General features: G+C 33.4%; 1 protein-coding gene across 7 annotated transcripts in view; it reads left to right on the top strand.

Annotated features, from left to right (window-relative positions):
* Window positions 1-14,471, top strand: part of BCLAF1 (BCL2 associated transcription factor 1) — a 30,913-nt gene extending 16,442 nt beyond the window's left edge. For 4 of the 7 annotated variants that reach the window (XM_027551651.1, XM_027551648.1, XM_027551646.1 and 1 more), the window contains exons 8-13: window positions 494-578; window positions 2,988-3,163; window positions 4,288-4,468; window positions 5,529-5,675; window positions 11,496-11,708; window positions 11,870-14,471. In XM_027551651.1, the coding sequence (XP_027407452.1) occupies window positions 494-578; window positions 2,988-3,163; window positions 4,288-4,468; window positions 5,529-5,675; window positions 11,496-11,708; window positions 11,870-11,875 (808 nt within the window). In that variant the 3' untranslated portion in view covers window positions 11,876-14,471. Of the gene's footprint in view, window positions 1-493; window positions 579-2,987; window positions 3,164-3,296; window positions 3,459-4,287; window positions 4,469-5,528; window positions 5,676-11,495; window positions 11,709-11,869 lie in introns of all 7 variants that reach the window. The other 3 variants (XM_027551650.1, XM_027551649.1, XR_003512664.1) reach the window with 2 other exon arrangements.
* The last annotated feature ends 1,472 nt before the right edge of the window (window positions 14,472-15,943 follow it).

Raw genomic sequence — 15,943 nt, 5'->3', positions numbered from 1 at the left:
TAGGTATGGTTTTGGTGGTCACTGCTGAAGAGGCACTGAGAAGATTCAACTGACAGTAGCTTAAGAACTCAAGGAGAGGCACAGAATAAAACTAAAGATACTGAATATGTAAAAATATTGGAGATAACTTAAGAACAAATAATCCTATTTGTGTATTTATTGATACTGATGTATTATAATTATATGCTGATACTTAAATGATAATTTTAATCAAAAAAGTTTTTTCTTTTTTGATGATTAAAGTAAGCTTGATATCTTAAAAGATCAGGCTTCATTTGTTTATAAATAATTGGAGGCATTTTAATTTATTTTTAATAAATAGTTTTTATTTCTTAATTATCTATTAAGAATTAGATTAATAATCTTGCTATACTAAATTTAGTCAACTGGGAGGGAAAATACTGGTATTCCCTTTACAAAAATGGAAAAATTTTAGGAATTTGTAGAATCATAAAATTAATGTGACTACAAATAGACTTTATTTTACATTAAGGAGAATTGACATCTCTCCAAGTGCCCTGAGGAAGCATACCCGTTTAGCAGGGGAAGAGAGAGTTTTTAAAGAAGAAAATCAAAAGGTATGTTTTGAATGCACTTTTTCTTTTCCAAGTTAACTTCTGGTTCATTAATGCTATTGTTCTAATAAGCAGTTTATTTAGGCAAAATGTTTATAGACATCATCTATTTATAACTTGTAAATAGATATATTTTTATATATATATATCTGTGTTAGTGTGTATGTAGTGTTTCATCCTAGAAAAAAATTAAGCTCACCCTTTACTATATGTTAAACTAAGAATAATTAATTTAAATGCTAATGAAAAAAAAGTATTTCTAAGCAAAAGGCAAAGAATCAGTGAGTAGACAGGAAAATTATAATAGGAAAGATACACATTATATAAAGTTTTCTGTTAGAGGTGAAATGGGTGATCCAGAATAAATATTCCTTGATTTATGTGTGCCTAAATTAATATCTTTAGGTTCTTCAAAGAGAGAACGAGAAGTAATCGCCATGCTACTGGGTTTTTGATCTGGACTAAGAAATAAGCATTCTAAGAACTGGTTTACAAATGAACACTTGGAATAAAAACTGTGTTACCATTGGAATATTTGTAGATTTGGGGGAAGAATGCTTTTAAACTTCAGAAAGGAGTCTGAATGACTGGCATTGGGGTCGGGGGACTTTTAAGAATGGAATTCAGTCATTAAGGGGACTCTGTTTAATTGACAATTTGATATTTCCTAGGTAGATTAGTCTATATGACAGGCCATAAAATTCTAGTTGAAATGTGGAGCAGGGTTAAAAGAGAGCAACTGTCTTGTAATGAGAAAGTTAGGGACTTGGAACGGGTATTACTTGGTTCCAATCGTGGCCATTACTGATACTATCTTGATAATAGGAACGTGATTAGCTTTTTGGATGTTGGTTTTCTGATAAGAAAAATGAGAATACATCTGTTTTGCAGAGTTGAATAACTGGGCTGTTATGATAACATTGGCACTTTATTACTAGAAACTATTACTAAGGCTTTCATTTATAAGCTTTTTAATTAGGCATGCTATTAATTTATTAAATAAGAAATTTAGAGCTTAGAAAGTGCTTTCTTTGCGTGGGGCACATTGATTTTGGTAAAGCAGATTCTGAGAAGTGAATGCTAATTTTGGCTTTTATTTTCAATGTCTTAGGTTCAATGTTGATTAATTTTGTTTTGCCCACAATTTAGTCTATTCTTGTACTCTTGACAGAGTGAGTGTCTTTCTTCTGTCTTCATTATTCAGACCAGATTTTGATCTAGAGGAGAGAAAATAGTGATAACTAATGGAAGGATAAGAGGAAAAGACATTGCTTTTTATCCTTTATCTTCCTATCTGAATGAACAATTAACATACATGTAGTAGTGTGTAGTTTACATATATAGTTTGGTGTTTACAAAGTACTTCCACCTATACTGTTACCCATGGGCTTGGCAATAGCATATTACTAGGTGAATAGGAAAGTTTTTGCTCTTGATTAGATATTCTCATAACTGTGGGAGCAAATAGGTGAGTAGTTGATACCATTTGGACATATACTTCCAGTTTTAGGAATGTTTATGAACATTGTAGCTAGACTTCCCAGAGTAAGTACTTCGTATTGTTGAATACTAGCAAGGATGTCCACATTGCTTAGCATCTTACTGATGTATAATTTTTCTTCATTCCTAGATGCCTCTTTCCATCTTCCTAAATTATATAGTATTTGAAAAAGCAATGGAACAAGAAGGAGGTGAATTGTGACCCAGTTAAACTAATGTCCGTTGCAATACCTGAATTGAGAAAGGGCAGTATATGGCCCAGATACTGAGTACAGGATTGGGAATGAATCTTTCTGGCTTTGTTTCTACCCTTGTTCAACCTCAGTTGGTTTCATTAATCATATTATGTTTGCATGTTATGGAAAATACAGAATATTTAACTTTTAAAGTGATTTTTATTGGGTTGGTCAACTAATTTGGGAAGAACTTGATGATAATGAGGCTTAAATAATGAGAACCATTTACTTTAGGATCCCTTAACTTTACTGTCAGATGGCTATACCCACAACTGAGTATAATCTCCATCATTGTTAAAGTATATAAAAAGCTGTTTCAAAAGATGAGGGATAATTAACGAGGATGTACCGAGTGGAAAAATAATTATATCATTTTACTATATGAAAGTTTATTATGGATTGCTTTGAACAGAAACCTATGACATTTTGAAGACAATTAGCTTTTAATTACTTCTCCAGTCCTGTTGTACTTGTGTTCACAAGTGTTTAGTGAAAACAGCAAGTACGTTTTTAAACAAAAACTTAAGTATGGAAGTAGTATGTTATATTCATTCTTTTCTGCTACTAAAAATGCCAGCTTAGAAACTGGCAAAAAAAATTGGTATTTTATATATATATTTCTTTTTTTTTCCGTATAGTTTCCCTGAAATCTGTATTTTACATCTGTCTTTTATAGGGAGATAAAAAATTAAGATGTGATTCTGCTGATCTTCGGCATGACATAGATCGTCGGAGAAAAGAAAGAAGTAAAGAACGGGGGGATTCCAAGGGCTCCAGGGAATCCAGTGGATCAAGAAAGCAGGAAAAAACTCCAAAAGATTACAAGGAATACAAATCTTACAAAGATGACAGGTAATTGTTAAAACTGTCGGAGTTAGGTTTTAGCTTCTAATTAGCCTTTAATAATTGTCAGCTTAATTGCTTTCAATTTTGACTGTGTAATCGAATGTTTAAATTTAAACAATTAAAATTATTTGTTTTACAGCAAAAATGTATTTGTCTTTTACACGGCTTATGGTGGATGAGGACAAAAACTTTGGAATAGCAAGCTAACACTGAAAAAAAAATGACAAATTAATGTGTCCTATTATCCAGGCTACATCAGGAGGTTGGACTTCAATGCAGTGCATTTCTAGAAACAGTTTGTGTAAGAACTTTGGTTCGTTATGCTTGATTCCGCACTTTTTCAACTCATAACACCCAGAGTACAAGAATTTTAAACTGATGTCTAGTGGTTTAACATGGGAGAGATGGGGGGAGGAAGGACTAGTTTTTTTGAAATAGCAATGTGTATTAGGCTTTCAAAGTAATGTTTCCATGGATACTGTTAGAAGTGGTAAGAGTTATCGCAGGTATGACCTTTTCGGGTATTGCAGTAGAATCATGTATTGATCATGATAGAGTCAAGTAAATATTAGGAATACTAAGTATCATAGATAATTGTTTTTCTTGCTGTTCATTAGGTGAATGGTGGTAATTTTACTCGTGTTTTTTAATTTATAATTAATTTTAATTTACTGGTATTTATAATGTCATATGCCTTTTATTTCAATAATGGAGTTATGGCCCAATCTGTATCAACTGTTTTCACCTAGGGTTGTACAAACTGCAGTCATTTTGAAACATGGCCTTAAGGACATTCATACTTTTTCCTACTCTTCCCTTCCTTTCCTTTAAAAAAAAAAAAAATGTTAAAAGTGTTGAACTGAACTTTATATTCTTGAAGTTTCCAGACTGCTAGTTTCTAACTGGCAGGTCATAGCATGTTTTCCAGTAGTGATATAAAACAAATATTGGAGGAGAATGGAAACAGACTATGTCAAAGTTGAACACCCAATCATTTTAGTTTCATGATAATTTTAATAGGGGATAGTTTCTTTGACTTGAAAAATATCCCTCTTATTGTAAGATACAGCAGGGTCTTTCTTAATCTTTTTTTAAAATAGCACATTTTTCTTGTTTCTTTTATTTTTCAGTAAACATAAAAGTAGAGAGCAAGATCATTCTCGATCTTCATCCTCTTCAGCATCACCTTCTTCTCCTAGTTCTCGAGAAGAAAAGGAGAGTAAGAAGGAAAGAGAAGAAGAATTTAAAACTCACCATGAACTGAAAGAATACTCAGGCTTTGCAGGAGTTAGCCGACCACGAGGAACCTTTGTAAGTAATAAAATTATTTTCTGTCTTTGATAGAACTTTACTTTAGAGCACTGTACATAAGGAAAGTAAGATACCTGATTTAGTCATTGTTGTGTGAGCCATTACTCCTGTAGTCTTTAAAATGGTATTTGATATATCTTTATTAAGAAATGCCATTTGGGAGAGTGAGGAGGAGCTGGAGCTGGGATGATAACCTCCTTTGTATAGAAAGTAAAAAATCCATGTTTTTGCCTGATTTTGAAAATATGCCATTTTGAGATTTAGAAGCATCTGTATAACTTATTAACTTTGGAATCAGTAACTGTACATAGTGCTTAGAGACCCAAGAGTCAAGGAAAGTTAACGATTTAGATTCATTTCTTTAATCACTTTTTTATTAATAAGAACATGTCTTGAAACAAAAAAATCCGTTTGTATTAACTTTTCATTTTTGCCTATTCAAGTTCTTCTTTATATGTGTGTCAGTCATAGAAATTACATGACTTTTTATCCTACCTAGTATATATATTATTATTCCCATGTTTCCATAAATTCTTATAATTGTAAATTTAATGACTTCATAGTAGTGCATCTTCTTGACTCTTTAATTTCTAGGTTCAGATTTCTAACTTGAGCTAGTATCCAGTTAGTTGTTAGTAGGGTTTATTAGATTATTTGGGAAAGAGAAGAGCTTTGCCCATATGGTGATAGGTGTAGTTAACACTTAGGACTCCTGTGTAATTCAAAGAAATTAGACAAATCTTTTGGCTAGTAAAAGGGAAAAAACCAACTTCTTAAAGTTTAAACTATTTAAAAATTTTAGTTCAGGCCATGAAAGAAAGTGTAGTGTTCTGACAACCTAGGTTGACTGTGCATTTCTTCTTAACCTATTCAGCTTTCAATAGGCAGAATTTTTTCCCTCCTTACTAGTATAAAATGGCCACCTTTTCCATCCTCAGTGGCTGTGAAGTTGAGATTTAGGGAAGAAATTAGGGAATGTTTTTTGTTACTGCAGTAAAATTAGAGTTTGCATGTAACTTAATACCTTTTGATTTCATTACTAAACAACTTTGTTAATCAGTTTCGAATTAGAGGCAGAGGAAGAGCCAGAGGAGTTTTTGCTGGGACAAATACTGGTCCAAACAACTCAAATACTACTTTTCAAAAGAGACCGAAGGAAGAGGAATGGGATCCAGAATATACCCCAAAGAGCAAGAAGTACTTCTTGGTGGGTGTTAGAAATCTCTGTTTATTTGGTTTGCATTAATTTTCAAAGCATACTGGGTGAATACATTTGAGTACAGGCATCCACTACTATGAGAAGTTTTTACTATAATATAGGAAACTTTTAAAATAAATCATTACCCAGATGATTTGAAGTTTTGAACGTGTGGGTCCCTTTAGTCCTGTTTATACCTTATTGATATTACCTATGGACTGGTCAGGGTAAAGTAAAAATATACCTGATTTGATAGTCACATGCAGAGAAGAACATTAAACTACTTCATATCTGTCTATAAGACGGTCAAGTTAAGAAGGTAAATCATTAAGATTTCCCTTTCATCACTACAGCTGTTTGTTTAATTGAAAGACAAGGAGAAGAATTCTTCCACAGCACATGTATTTAAGGTTTTCAGGAGGTTGTTAACTTCTATTGGAGTAAAAGGAAGATGAAAAATTACATTATGGAAAAATTGCTAGGTACACATTAGTTTGATGCTTCCTTGTGATGCTCTTCTCTCTGAAGTAGTTTGTAAGGGATGAAGCTAGAGGAGGTGGGTCCTGAAAGATTCTCTAAGTAATGATGGAAATTTTTTGCACTTGGCATGGGAGAAGAGGGTTTATCTTCCATTATAGAAACTTAAGGAAATACCAAAACTATTAACAGAATATTCATTTTTGTCATAGCTTTTCAGGGAAGTCACGTTTTAGAGATTATTTCTGAAGACTAGTTGTTTTGTTGAAGCAAGGAGGAAAATAGTGCTGAGTTTTAGAAAAGTGTCTTTTATTTGACTTTTTATGAGTATATTTGAATAAAGCTGAATGTCCCAGCCATCTGCCATGGTAGACTATATAGCTGTATTCTGAACTAGATATATATTTTGGTTGAAGAATGGGCATTGTAGTTGTTTCAAAAATTAATTTCCATTTGCCTCTTTTTTGGAGTACTTTAATGACCAAGAGTCTGGAAAAGTTAAATTTTTACAGAGTGCATTATGCGTAATGTTTCCACAATCTGTGCTTCTTTGAGGAGAAATTTATGCTTGACTTGACAATTTCTGGAAAGTGAAAGGTGTTTTATTGAGTTACAGAAAGTTTAAAAGATACATTTCATTTTTAATATAGGAATTTATGAATTAATACACTGCTGTTTATGCTATGGATGGAAAGATACATAGGATTTCAATTCTTGGTTTAAGAGACTGGTAAAGGGGAACATTCTAAATACATACTGTGGATGTCCTCCCGAGGAAGAGTGGATTATTGCAAAGGAGATACTGATTAAGAGAGACTTTGTAGAGGAGTTTGGATTGAATCTTAAGCTTAAAAGATGAGCAGGTGTGCTGTAAAAAAGCAGGAGTGAAACATCCTAATATAGAGAACTCCAGTACTCACATGGCTAGATGATTGGTATAAGTTTGGGAAAATTAAGAAGCAGGAGCCAAATTGTGGAAGACAGTAATACTTGAGTAAATTTGGATGTTAAGCAGAGTTTGAAAAACGCGGCTGTGACAAACAGATCTGAGAAATAATTGAGTGTCTAAGGGACTAGTTTTGAAAAATGTTAAAGCCTTATGAAGGCTTATTCAGGGACCCTCTAGTTTGGTGTTGGTAGTGAGAAGAAAGGATATTGCAAGCACAGGGAATACAGAGGAAAGCAGCTCATTTGAGGTGAAGGTTAAGTTCTGTTATGGAAGTGCCCAAGACATAATAAGTGGAAATGTGCAGTAGGTAGTTGCTAATGCAGATCTAGAGAGAAAAAAACCTAGGTGCCATCGTACAGTCACAGAACCACAGTAATATCACCCAGTCAGAAGAGAAGAGATTAAAAGGCCAACCTTTCAAAGGTGTGAATGAGGAGCAAGTGCTTGTAAAAATGCCAGACAATAAAACAAGTGTAAAAGCACAAAAAGTTAAGGAAATGAGAGGTGAACAAGTTAAATAATTGTTTAACACTTTAAACATTTTGCAAATATTTAATTTGGTGGCTCAGAGGATAAAGAATCTGTCTACAGTTCATGAGACCCCGGTTTGATCCCTGGGTTGGGAAGATTCCCTGGAGAAGGGAATGACTACCCACTCAGTATTCTTGCCTGAAGAGTCCCATGGACGAAGAAGCCTGGTGGGCTACAGTCCATGGGGTTGCAAAGACACGACTGAGTGACTAACACTTTCACTTTTCTATGATATTCTTTCTAGTATCATAGTTTTTGTCTTAAATTGGGACATAATTATTTTTGATTAGCATATAATTAGGCTTTAGTTACACTAATCAAGATGAGTGTTATTTAACATTCTACATGTTGCTGTTCTGGACTATATTTTAAAATCTTCATTTCTGTATAAGACATACGTGTGCATTTGTCACAGGCTAGTGCTCACTAGAAGTATAATTAATGTCACATTTCTTCTTATATATAACTCAGTTCCCCAAATTAATTATTTTGGTTGTTAATTAATGAGCCCTTGGAATGATAGCTTTGGTTTCTCCATGTGTATTTATGGATAGTCTGTAAAGGTATTTTTCAGTGATGAGACTATAAATACAAAAATTTTTTTTAATTCAGAATGAATGAAGTTGAAAGCTATAGATTGCTCTAGGTTTTTTTCAGAATAATTAATAAGCATGGACATTCTGTCCATAGTAATGAAACATTTAATACTTAGTAATAATAATGGATAACATTTATTGAGCATTTTGTTCAGCACCATTCTTAGTGTTTTGAACTGAAAGTGAAAGTCGCTCAGTTTATTTTCATGCTTGTAAAGTCATTTTGAGGTAGGACCATTATTCAGTTTCTATAGATGAAAAACACATTGGTACAGAGATTGAGCAGCTTGACCAAAGGTACTTAGCCAGAGAGAGTGGGGTTAGGATTTGAACCCATGTCTTGGGGTCCAAAGGTTCTTAACAGCATGTATCATTTTTCCTCCAGTACTTGGTAACAGTTATTGCATTCTTATCTGAAATTTCCCTTCTCTAAACTTTGAGTTATGCAAAGATAAGATAATGTTTTCAATAATAAATATTTCAGGAAAGATAGTAGTCTTTAGAACCTGAGATTCTCTGGAGGGATTGAGAGTATTTGTAAAGAGTTTGACCAAATAGGAAAGTACTGAAATGGGTAAGTTCCCCATGTTACTGTCATCTGAGGAAGAGAAAATTCCTTGTGGAGACAGAGATTTAGATTGGAGCTTTAGTAAATTAACTCTCTTGAAACTCGATCATTCTGTAGAGAAGAGAAGACAATTCAGAAGATTTTGGTTCTAATATGGCCTCCTTTGTTAACATTTTTTTCAAACTGGAATTTTCCTTTAATAATTTTACTTATTTTTGACTATTCTGTGTCTTCATTGCTGCTCATGCTTTTTCTCTAGTTGTGATGTTCAGACTTTTCATTGCAGTGGCTTCTCTTGTTGCAGACCATGGTTTCTAGGGCCGGTGAGCTCAGTAGATGTGGTTTCTGGGCTCTACTACACAGGCTTACTAGTTGTGATGCACGAGCTTAGTTGGCCATGACACTTGGGATCATCCTGAGTTGGGGATCAAACCTGTGTCTCCTGCATTGGCAGGTGGATTCTTTACCATTGAGCCACCAGGGAAGGCCTCTGTTAACATATTTTTGATTATATATTATAAATATCTCATATCCCCTTTATCTTCTATAAAGTAGTTAATGTTAATTAGTCTACAGTAAGACTGAAATCTTAGATATAAGAATTTGAGGATTAAGACTCAGTATGCTTTAGGGACTTCCCTGGTGGTCCATTGTTAAGACTGTGCCTCCACTGTAGAGGGCATGGGTTCCATCCCTAATCGGGGAACCAATATTCTGCATGCCACTTGTCCAAAAAAGGAAAAGAACTAGTATGCTTAGCATTAAAGTGTCACTTCGGTAGCTGCTGGGATATCCTTTGAGAAACAAAGGATATGTTGTGATGATGTAGCTGTTTAGTTTCAGATTATTGTATAAGATGATTATATAGTTAAAAGTAATTGCTAGTCTAACTCTAGTGTCTAGCTTTGTTACTGCTTTTCCTGTTTTAGCTCTTGGCTACCTCATTTAGTAGTCATTTACTGTTACCATGACTCCTGGGAAGCTTACTCTGAGGATGATGAGCATAAGGGGCATTGGAAAAGATTGGCTCTGTGGCTTTGGGCAAGTTACTCAGTTTCTCTGTCCCTCGATTTCTTTATTCCTAAAATGGAGTTAGTATTTTACAGTTGTTGTAAGGATTAGATGAGTTAGTATATAGAAAATGCTGAGACCAGTGCCTCATCCTTAGAAATAAGCACCATGTAAGCATTATTACCACCACCTTTGATTGAGTGCCTGTCTGTCAGGCACTGGGCTGGGCACTTTTTACAAATCATTTGTGTTCCTTTAAGACTATCTTCGTTTTTTTTTTAAGTGAGGAAGTAAAGTTCACTCAGTTTCTGTTAAGATTTAAATCCATACCTCTTGCTTCAAAACCCATTTGCTTCTTCCTACAAATTCATGGAATACTGTGTAAACATCACAAATGAAAAGCATAAACTATAGAGTTGTGATGATAACAAAAAGGAGCTTGAAATTACATCATTGTATGTACGTATTATTTTGAGTGGCAGACTATTTTAAAATAATTTATTTGGGATTTACAGTTAAACTTTGACGTACTGGAATGGTACATTTTTGATAGTTCCTAAGTTCATTCTTTGGTCATCTCACTGGTTTGATAAAGCTAGATTATTAGAAAAGAAATTGGTGAGGGCTCTTTTCACACTGTCTGTTAATTACATGTGTGAACTTTTTAAGTCAGGTAGGAGGGTGAGCTGTATTATGTGAATATGCACAAAGGCACATTCTTTGTTTTGAAAAGGTGCTTAGTTATGTATTATTTTTTAAAAGTTTAGTGACTTTGGGACAGTTGGTCAGTATCAGTACTCCATAAGTTAGGCAGCTATGTTTGTATTATACCTGTTGTCTCATAAAGGGGCATCATTCCCATTTTTTGTAGGTACAAACTTAAAAAGTTTGTTTGAGATGGGCAGCAGTTACATTACAGGAGAACTTCTCATTTTTTGTTTTGTTCTTTGGGATGTAATACTCATCTACTTGTACACAAAGCCAAGTACTTTTCACTTTTTCAGATTGTTTTGGTTAATGGGATAATTTGTAATTTGGGGAACAATCTATTTGGATGCAGTTAATAAAAAATTAAAGTTGGGATGTAATAGCTGCAGAATTTTAGGTTAGTGAACAAGAAATAAGTTGCGGTATTACCCTAGGGATCATGCCATCCTGATTTGGTTTGTGCCCTTGCCAAGAAGATTAATATGTAATACACATTAATTTAGATTTATCTCAGTAGGATTTTTAAAAGTCTGTATCTGTATGTAAAAGATACTTCTTACCACCTATTTTATTTACTAAATGTTATTGATAATGTTGTAATGACATTTTTATACTTTGTTACGTATTTGTGACGGGTAATTTTTTTGGGAAAATATCAGTTACATTATCTCATTTATGCATAGTAGATTGAAATAATGGAAAGCAGAACAATAAAAATTTTGATAATTGGCAGTAATTTAGCAGTTGAGATTCTTCAGTAAACTGTCTGGGCAGCTCTCAAATGCTTGGGTTACTAAGCATGTAATTATTTACTTTCATGATGCAGCATGTTTTTGTTGAAAAGTTCAGTTTTATTGGTTTTGTGTATTTTAGAACAGTACCCACCTCATATACCCAATTTTCAGAAGATTTATACAATAACACTATTGGGGATGTAATTATATTCCTTACAAGAAAGACATTTCTTTCTTTGTTTAACCTTTCTGTAGCATGATGACAGAGATGATGGTGTGGATTATTGGGCCAAAAGAGGAAGAGGTCGTGGTACTTTCCAACGTGGCAGAGGGCGCTTTAACTTCAAAAAGTCAGGTAGCAGTCCAAAGTGGACTCATGACAAATACCAAGGGGACGGGATTGTTGAAGATGAAGAAGAGACCATGGAAAATAATGAAGAAAAGAAGGACAGACGCAAAGAAGAAAAGGTAGAGATTTTCAACTTGTTAGTGGTTCTGATATGTTCTTTTGTGTGAGTTTCTTGGGCCAGTTAGTTATTTGATTTTTAGATACAGTGATTATTTTGAATTATTTCACTCTTCATATCTTTGCTAATCTTTATTTTATTTCTCTCTTTTTTTTTTTTTAGGAATAGGAAATCTGAAGTAAGATTGCAACAGAGAACAGAACTTGCACCCACCATTTTTTTTTACATGATTTTTGTTTTCAAATAAGAATGTAAGCATTTTACTTAAAATTTTACTGTTTGCAAGTAGTCTAGAGAAATTTTGTTTTGAATCTTCAAATATCTTGAAAAATAGTAGACTGTATGTTGAAAATTGTACTGAAATAAAGTAGAAAATTGTTACGTACCATATTTGTAACTATCAACTTTTAAAAAAATATATACTTTTACTGTTTTTGTTACATGCATTGTAATTCTGCTTTGTCTATAAGATATGGTCAAGTACAGCTCTGTGAAAGTTCTGATTCTCTCCCCTCCCTGTTTGTGTTAATGTTTATTCTGAAGTAAACGTTAGCTCTACATACAGATCCCTGAAGAGCAATTGTCTATAGAGACCACACTAATTATTTTAACTGTATACATCTGTTTAACATTCTCCTTAATTCAAACACACTACATTGTAGGGTGACTAATTTTTGAAGTATACCATGGAAAAAGTTGTTATTTTGGTAAACTAAGCTAATTTAACATCTCATCAAATGTTTAAGATGGTAAAAGAAGCTTTGCCAATAGCTCAAAAGTACTAGCTGTTAAAAGTTAAATTGAAAAGTATGAAAAAAATTTTTTCTTAAACTGAAAGCAAGCAGTGGGCTATAAAAAACATTTTTAGGAGCCTTTACCATTTGCATTCAAAATTCAGTGTTCTCTGTTTTCTTTGAAAGTTTGAGTCATGGTCTTAGATATCAGTTCTTTGAGAGAGGAATCTGGTTTGTAATAATACAAACAAAACCCCCATTCCTACGGAACGTCTTACTTAAAAAAGAAAAACAGAACAAAGCCTGTAATTCTGATATTGGTATGGTTATTCTGCAGAATAACTTGATAATGTTAAAAAGATGTGTACCTGACGTCATATCTCACATACTTATTTGAGCTTTTAGACAGCTGAATCACTAGTTCATAGTCTAACTATAAGGAATAATAGGCAAACAGAATATACTGCTCATTAGTAGTATTTTAAGAAACTTGTTTTCCAAATGTCACCAATAAAAAGATTTGACAGGAAGTTTGTCACAGCATTGATCTACCTTGTTTTTTTTCCCCACTATTTCTGTTTCAGTTTGTAAAATGGGTTTTTCTTTTTCTTTCCAAGGGTTCTGTTCTTCAGGAAGATAATCTTTCAAATGTGAATTGCCTTTAATTTATGTTTATGATGATATCTCTTAGAAGGAATGAATATCGGAAATAGTAAAATTTCAGTGCTAAGTCTGCTCTGTGAGCATAATATAAAAGTAGTCAAATTCATTTTATTAATTCAGCAACTGAATTAGTTGTATTTGTTTGCATTAAAAGATAATGATTATTGTGTTAGTGTAAACAAGCATTTTAAGTGTATGGCTCGTTCATGCTCACTGATGATTTAGGATGCTTCTGGCACCTTGATTGCAGTCAGAGGCATTTACCTAACAGCTATATGAGGGGAAAAATAGAAAAACAAAACTCAACAAATGTGATGTTCATGGCCCTAAGATCCTTAAGCATTGCATGATTTCTCTTACTTTGTTTTTCCGAAATTGAGCAGAAAGGAAACACTGTAAAAACAAATATATGTTGCATTAATCAGGACATAACTAATATTCTCCTAGTCAGCATAGCACGTAATTACCTGCTAAAGCAACATGGATCTGATCTCCAACACAGGAAAATTTTCACCTCCATTTTATTTTATACAAATAAATTTAGCTTTTAACAATTATTATTTGGTTAGATACTGAATCTCTGTACATGACTGTAAATGCGGAGTTTTGCTTTTCCACATAAGAGAAGTGGAAAGGGGAATTTACTGAAAAATTATTTAATAGGGAGTAGGAATAAAGCTACCTAAGGCCTATCAGCAGGTTACAAGTTCAAGTGCATTGCTTTAACCCACATGTACTCATATTTGGTTACTTGTATTAAAATTGAGGGGAAGAGTATCCTATTAGAAAATAGTGGGAAGGGGGATTGTGAAAACACTTCAATAGAATGCCATTGTGGCTGTTATCTTTGTTTTAGAGCCAAGCATATCAAGAAGCCTGTCTTTAAACCACAATTCAACTCTACACTTCATGACATGTTATAAAAGCTGAATGGTTGGTCTTGGTAAGGATATTTGTTTACAAGTGCCAGAAAATAGTAGCTGTTTGATAACCTGCATTAATAGATTTCCTTTTGCCTACAGAAGGAAAATAAAAATAACCAAAGGATATTTCTAGAAAGGATTAAGAAAGCTGTTTAAGAAGGCCATGACTCAGTCCTTAGCTGTGTACACTTTTCAACATCTTAGAAATTTTAATATAAAAAGCATAATTTGTTTTTCCTATTGCAGCCTACTTTTGGGAAGTACTATTTTTCCCTTTTGTCACAGTTAAAATCAAGTGTTGGGAATTCAATTACAATTTGAGTAAAAATATACCCAATAAGAATGAATGTAGATGGCTAAACGATTCTTACTCAGTGTGATGTATAATGCAACAGGGACCCTTGTAAATTGTCATATGCCAATAAAATGTCATAAGTGGTAATAGCTGTTGTTTGTTTACCTGATTTTGAGACTATGTCTGTGTCTTTGCTGTACAGCTAATGTTAGTGGTTTATGTCTAATTTTAGGATACCAGCTCATCTGTTAGTAGAGTTACTAGTATGATGGGGCTTTTGGGGAGATGAGTAAATATTCTATAAAACTGTTCAAATTCACATCTATTTTTTTCTTTTTTCCTCTGAAAACATGGGAAATGTTACAGTGGTGATTGTAAGCCATTTGTTAACACAGCAATTCCAGATTCTAGTCTAGCCTTCCAGTTCATGTGTTCATATAAGAGCTGTCAGCTATAAATTATGATGGAGACAGCAGCATTACTTCTGTTTCTAAAAATGTGGTAGTTATCAACTAAAAAGTGTTTTTTGGGGTTTTTTTTTGTAACTTAGTCTTTTTTCACTTTGAGTTAGAACTGGTAATTCTTAACTTCACTTAACCCTTTTGTAAGTTACTTGAAATATAAAGTGACCATTCTGTAACTTTAAACAAGAATTTTCACAGAAATTTGTGTGCTAAGGTAACGTTTTGATTAATAACAAATGTTACTCCTTTCTCTGTATGTTTAACTACACTGGATAATTTTAACATGTATCAGCTACCTACATAAAAGTATGCCATCTTATTTATTAAGGACTTATTTTCATAAGATAGTTGCTTTTTTTCGTTTTTGACCGCAGCATGAGGGAATCTTAGTTCCCTGACCAGGGATTGAACCTGTGCTCCCTGCGGTGGGGGAGAGGAGCCCTAACCACTGGACGGCCAGGAAATTCCTCTCTTTGACTTTTCAGCTGGAATCTCTGGGATATACTTTGTTCCATGTGGAATGATATTCCTTTCACATTCAGAACAAGAAGTACAGAGACCTGTCTGAATTTGTAACTTGCTTAAATAGGGAAGGAACGTGGAGAAATTAACTTCACCCTTGGATTGTATTTGATTGGTTTCAATCTATATAAGTAGTAGATTGTGATTGATCTTTGACAAAATTTTAGAATATTATCTGTTACATAACATCTTGGATTCTCAAAATATGGTTGAAATCATTATTTATAAATGTGAGTGTCAAGGGTTTAGTTGTTCAGTTTATTGAGGTGGATGTTAAAAATTTGAAGTTTATGTTAATGAAGTTTAAAGTGAAAATTTTATTTTAGAATCCAGGAATATATAGAAATAACTGTATTCCATTGTTTGACTTGAGAGCTTTAGTAGAGATTGTGTAAATTTATGAACTGGATCAAGTTTCAGAATCATTCAGTAAGTTGTACATCGTGTGCTAGTTCTCTTTCTTGTTGTGTTACCTCCTCACATGTTAGTTTTTTCAAAAATGGATCCCAGTGGTTAAAAAGAACAGGCGTTAGGGTAGCACTTTCCTGTGGCTACTAGGAGAAAAATTTCTAAATAATGTGTCTTAATTATAATGATCTGTATGTAAGATATTTTTCTCAAGGACGTTTTAGGTG

Source organism: Bos indicus x Bos taurus, chromosome 9 (genome assembly GCF_003369695.1).
Source record: "Bos indicus x Bos taurus breed Angus x Brahman F1 hybrid chromosome 9, Bos_hybrid_MaternalHap_v2.0, whole genome shotgun sequence".
NCBI lineage: Eukaryota > Metazoa > Chordata > Mammalia > Artiodactyla > Bovidae > Bos > Bos indicus x Bos taurus.
This window is presented reverse-complemented; position numbering and strand designations above follow the sequence as displayed.